The sequence below is a fragment of the Episyrphus balteatus genome, chromosome 1 (assembly GCF_945859705.1).
Source record: "Episyrphus balteatus chromosome 1, idEpiBalt1.1, whole genome shotgun sequence".
NCBI lineage: Eukaryota > Metazoa > Arthropoda > Insecta > Diptera > Syrphidae > Episyrphus > Episyrphus balteatus.
The window spans coordinates 8,393,942-8,400,312 of NC_079134.1; the positions used below are offsets into that span (position 1 = coordinate 8,393,942).

At 29.6% G+C, this 6,371-nt stretch overlaps 1 protein-coding gene across 1 annotated transcript; it reads left to right on the forward strand.

The window, feature by feature from the left end:
• Nucleotides 1–1,237: 1,237 nt before the first annotated feature.
• Nucleotides 1,238–5,395, forward strand: LOC129907697 (uncharacterized). The gene is made up of 3 exons (XM_055984021.1): nucleotides 1,238–1,503; nucleotides 4,679–4,914; nucleotides 4,976–5,395. Exons 1-3 carry the CDS (start codon nucleotides 1,300–1,302, stop codon nucleotides 5,361–5,363), a joined length of 828 nt encoding a protein of 275 aa, XP_055839996.1. The 5' UTR covers nucleotides 1,238–1,299; the 3' UTR covers nucleotides 5,364–5,395.
• Nucleotides 5,396–6,371: the final 976 nt, after the last annotated feature.

Below are 6,371 nucleotides of genomic sequence, written 5' to 3' on the forward strand. Positions count from 1 at the left end.
AGATTCTTTAAAATATTATCTCATTAGTGTGGACTTATCACTTGCGCACAATTGCTTCAAGTACCAATTAAAACTTAATCGATATCAGCACTGTATTAATCTAATATTTATATTTTTATTTCACACTGGTTCTTTTTGGCGTCAAAAGTCATGAAATACATCTACTGCTGCACTGAAAAATACACTGAGGGAAAAAACGCAACGTAAAATGTAAAATGTTCAACGTTGATTTAATGTTGAAAAAATTAACATGAAACTTCTTCAAAATAAAATTGAAAGAACGTAAGAATTTTTTTTATTTTTGTCGGACTTCAGCTTTTGTTGCATTTTATCACTTTAATTTTCAACGGTGAGATAGCACATTGGTAAAGCATTCGCCTAGTAACCCAAGAGTTGTAGGTTCGATACCCAGCGGGGTTGCCCATTTTTACTTTTTTTTTAATGAATTGATTCTTTTTTTTTTTAAGTTGAAACAACTTTGATTTTAAGATGTTTTATAACGGTAAACCACTTTAAACTAACGATGTTCTACTTTGATTTTAAAATTTTCGTCTTCAATTGCAAAATCATTCCGAAAAATTGTTGAATCAACGTGGTTTTCGTTGATTTTAAGTTGTTTTTTCCCTCAGTGTATTAGTATGGAAAATACCTACTATGTTTTATCAAATATTCTTGCACCAAAGCATACTTTTCTAACAGATTTTAATATTCTTAATTTGAATCCGGAAGCAAAAATGTATATGTGGTCACATTTCAACGATAAAAACTTATCTTGAAATTCTTAATTATCTCAATTCGAATCTAAGCTAATATCCTTTAATGTACCAAATTCCATAAATTTTCGTCCAGAAATAGTCGTGCAAATGATTTTAAACGCCAAAAAGTACTAAAGGCACCACTGTGTGAAGCTTCAATTGAAATTTTTGACGTCAAATTTTCATACAATTTCCGGATTTTGTTGTGGTGCCATAAATTGGCAATCTAGTCGGAACGTTTTGACATCCGGGATATTTGAAGAATGTCTAGTCATAAATCATGATCAATTTGGTTGATTGTTTGTTTACCTAAGAACCGACAAGTTCTTTTATGAAGATTTAGATTAGATTAGTCCGTTTCATATACAAACTTACACCTGGCAACTCCTACTTTGACATAAAAAAATCTACAATCTCAAGTAGGTAGGTACTTGTATATCAGGTAATTAGTTTATGAATAAAACCCTAAACATCATAACAAAAGCCATCAGTTTGCTAGTTAAGTTCTTCAGTATAGTTCAGTATTTGTTGACAAAAACTTAAAATGAGTAAAAACACTCTGATTGAAATTCCATTCGAAGATTGGTCGAAACTTCGAGATCTCTATATAAATCGGAAGTTGGAATCCAACTCGTTCAATTTGATTCAAAACTTTATTGATTGGTTGAACAAAGATCCATCTTTGAAAGAATCAATAAAAATCTATTCGCTAAACGGTGATTGGAGTGATGGAACTTTTATACTTTGTGTAAGAAATATTTAAATAATAGTTTGTGCTAAATCTTTAAAGTTTCAATCTAGATACATTTTTAAGTACATAAAGATAGAGATAGATTTATAGGTTTATTGAAACACAGAACAGCAGGAAACAGTATTGGCGATTATTTCTTATCTTCCCGATAAATATTATAGTAGAGTAACTAAAGCAAATTGTTAGGGAACCCGGCCGAACAGCTCTGATTTTGACGATTTTTTTTTCAAACGTAGGTAATTAAAAATACTTTAAAGTCTATAGATTAAAAATTGCCGGTGTAGCCGTATTGTTTTTTAAAATTAAAATTAATTTTTTTTAACAAAACAATTTTTTTTGCTTAAATTTCATAAAACAAATGATAGCAAAAGATTCTCTAGGTAATTTAAGGAAAATATATAAAAGGCAGTAAGGGACAATCTTCCATCGTTTAAGCGATAAATGCAATTTTCTAACATTCTGACCTCAAACACAAAAAAAATATTTTGAAAACAACGGCAACACCTACAATATTTTAAAATACATTTTTAAAAAGCCAGAAGCTCATTCTTATCTCTTAAATTTAAATCCACTAAATTTAATCAAGACTTTATTGAAAAAATGGTGGATTAAAAAAAAAATGTTATTAGAAAAATTTAAAATGACTTTTTTCCAAACTTTTTTTAATAAAATATGAATTTATTTAAAAAAATTTTTTGCTATAAATATTATCAGTTGAATTTCGAATCAAAAAAGGTAAAATATATCACACTTTTGAAAAAAAAAAAATGAAAAATTACTTCAATTTCAATGGTTTTTTTTTTATTAAAACTGAATTTTTGCATTGAAATAATTAATTTTCTCAAAGGCTGTGGTAAATAGGAACTTTAAATTTTTGCTATTTAACTTTCAACAGTAAGAGGGTTATTAAATGAATAAAAAATAATAGTCGTTCATTCAATTAACTTAATTCTAATTTTACATATATGACTAAGCTTCTAGCTTTTAAAAAATGTATATTTGAATATTGTAGGTGTTGCCGTTGTGTTCAAATATTTATTTTTTGTGTTTGAAGTCAATTAATAAGAAAATTGCATCTATCGCTTGAACTATGGAAGATTGTCTCTCACTCCCATATATTTTTTTTATTGAATTTCCTAGACAATCTTTTGGCATCAATTAATTTATGAAATTTAAGAAAAATTTTTGAAAAAAATTTGTTTTTTGTTCACAAAAATCTTCAATTAAATTTAAAAAATCAAAACGGCAACACTGACAATTTTTAATCTACATAGCCCAGGGAAATTAGTACCTAATTTAAATCGCATTTTTCGCGGGACAAAATTTTTTTCATGGAATGTGTTCGGGTGGTTGTCCTTATCATAAAAGTCAATTTGTTGGGAAAATTGGAGGTTGGGAACAGCCGCCATCTTGGAAAAGAGATTGGTATCGTTTTTATTGAATAGCTCCATTGTTATTCATTTTAACAAAATATGACAAAGGTAAGACTTATCAACAATAAGATTATCTAAAAAATGATATACAAAACAATTCCGTGAGTTGATTAAATAAAATTTTACAGTTGGTCAAAGTGCGGGTTTCTATCGCAAGGTTGGGACAAAATGACATTTGTTCATATATCTGACGAACTTTTGATCTGTTTGGATAATTCTTCAAGAATGAATTATAGTACTTATAATTACCTATAAAATGAGCCCACAATCGTTATTGTAACCATCGTATTGTAGAAGTCATCCAACTCCGAAACTCTCCATGTACTAGTCCAAAGTGAGAAAAAAACTAGTTTTTTGCTAGTAGGCCGAGAAAATTTTGGGAGTAGAGGTACAACCATAATATAAGTACGCAGTTTTGTACCCATGCTCGTCTTTATATCGAATTCAAAGGTTTGAAAGTTCTAATTTTGTGCTTTATACGGTTTTCGGGGGGTTAAACAACGTAAGTTTTCCAGTTAATGTGAATGAGCTAAATTTACATTATTTCAAATTATGAATATAAAAACTGATGCTCTGTCATTTTTCCTAAATTTGGACACCTCAATCTTGGGGATGTGACCAATAGAACTCAAGATATAAGCCGTTTATACGATTATGTTTTAGAGGCTTTTTTGTTTCGATTTTTGTTTGTTTATTTGAATTGAAAAGCCTGATATGGTTAGTTAAAAAAGCTTATATCGTGAGTTCTATTAACCCCATAGCCAAGATTGAGGTGTCCAGATTTAGGAAAAATGATAGAGCATCAGCTTGTATATTTATAATTTCAAATAGTATAAATTTAGCCCATTCACGTTAACTGGAAAACTTACGTTATTTAACCCCCCAAAAACCGTATAAAGCACAAAATTAGAGTTGTCAGACCTTTGAAATCGACATTAACACGCGTATGGCTGCAAAACTGCGTACTTGTATTTTGGTTAAACCTCTACTCCCAAAATTTTCTCGGCCTACTAGCAAAAAACTAGCTTTTTTCTCACTTTGGACTAGTACATGGAGAGTTTCGGAGTTGGATTACTTCTACAATACGATGGTTACAATAACGATTGTGGGCTCATTTTATAGGTAATTATAAGTACTATAATTCATTCTTGAAGAATTATCCAAACAGATCAAAAGTTCGTCAGATATATGAACAAATGTCATTTTGTCCCAACCTTGCGATAGAAACCCGCACTTTGACCAACTGTAAAATTTTATTTAATCAACTCACGGAATTGTTTTGTATATCATTTTTTAGATAATCTTATTGTTGATAAGTCTTACCTTTGTCATTTTTTGTTAAAATGAATAACAATGGAGCTATTCAATAAAAACGATACCAATCTCTTTTCCAAGATGGCGGCTGTTCCCAACCTCCAATTTTCCCAACAAATTGACTTTTATGATAAGGACAACCACCCGAACACATTCCATGAAAAAAATTTTGTCCCGCGAAAAATGCGATTTCATGCCCATATTTTGACTAATTTCCCTGAGCTAACAGACTTTAAAGTATTTTTAATTACCGACGTTGGAAAAAAAAATCAACAAAATCTAAGCTGTTCGGCCGGGTTCCCTAATATTGCCAATTTTTGAGTTTTAGTTACTCCACTATTATAGATTTTACTGGATGCTAATGATAATTAGTATGTGCAATGTGCATATTATTAAATAGGCTTCGATATTATTTTAATATACAGGATCATGGATGTTATATCATGCCAAATACTCTGGCCGATTCTCAAGACCGTCTACTTGCAGCTCTTCATTGTCTCTACAAAAAAGATGTATTCATGTTCTATGGTTCTCCTTTAAGAATTAAACCAACCATAGACAAATATATAACAGAACTAGGAATCAATAAAGATTCTGTTAACTTTCATACTGTTATTTGGCATCATATTGAACTTAAGAAAGCTTTGGAATTTCAAATCGAGTAAGCTACCAATATTCGATTAATTTATTTCTAAATTTCATAAGGTTTGTGTATTTTACAGCCCACCAGAAGGAATAACTTTATCACCTATTCGAGAAGAAGACATTGATATTGTCAATAGACTATGGCCACATTATCATCCCGGATCGGAATTATTTGTTGGACGATTGATAAAATTCAATCAAAGTATTGGGGCTTATGATGAGAATGGAAAATTGGTTGCATGGTGTTTGCTTTTACCATTTGGAGCATTAGGATTGTTACAAGTCATAGATAGTCACAAACGAAAGGGTTTCGGAAGTCTTGTTGTTAAAGCTATGGCCAAAATTAATGCAGAAAAAGGAATTGAAACTATGGCACCAGTTGTTAAAGAAAATGCTGGATCTCTAGCTATGTTCAGAAGTTTAGGATTTCAAGGAATTGATAAGATATTTTTTTGTGAATTTTAAAATTTTTTAATAAAAACAGTAGAATAAGATAATAATACAAAGTTTTTTGTGCAACCGTTAAGGAGCTTTGATGTTGATGGTCGAGGGGCTTACGGCCACTCATACAATGAAGCTTAATGGTATGGTATTGCAGTAAAAAATAATTATCTTAACAGGTTTCTAGAGTTAGTATAAGGGTTAAATTATACCAAAGTAAGCGTTTTTTGAAATCATCGAAAAATTATACCAACTTGAGATGGAGACTTTTTTCTTAGAACATCCCCAGAATCACGCCTTAAATTTTCCTTATCTTATTACTGGACACAGTAGACCAAGTCAGGCATTCATAAAAAAAAGTGTTTAGATAGCTATAAATAATTATTATATAACGATGATTTTTTTCAAAAACTGCTCTGACTAAAGTTAATGTGTTTAATGTAAAGTTGGTACTTGTGTGATAAAAATATTATAATAAATTTTATTAATTATACCTGCCATAAAGCCGTTTTTTATTTCTGAATTTTTCTTAAACAACTAAGCTGATTTTCAAAACAAAATTATGGAAACGCTGAATCAACCTTAATATTAAAACTTTCTCGCTCAGCATGAGCTAAGGAAGCGATTTTGTTAAAACTAAAAACAAAATATTGGAAAATCCTTTTTTTTTCTTTTCAACGAACGAAGAATTTTTTTTAACTTTGTTTTTGTATTGTGTCGATTAATTTTTTTCGTTTAAAGGACAACAAACAAATTATTTCAATGAAAAGAAAACATTAATTGACACATACATAGAAACAAAATTTAAAAAAAAATCATTGACCCGATTTTTAACATTGCTTTAAGCCCAAAACATTTTTTTTTTGGAAAATTTTCCTAAATTTTGACATTTAGGTTGCTTAAACATTTTTGTACAAAAATGTCGTTTTCGCTTAGGTTTCATTAATAATAGTCCAATTTTTTTTTTTATTTCAAAAGAAAGACCTTTATTTGTCACAGTATTTTTTGATCAAAATCATAACTTTCATTTTT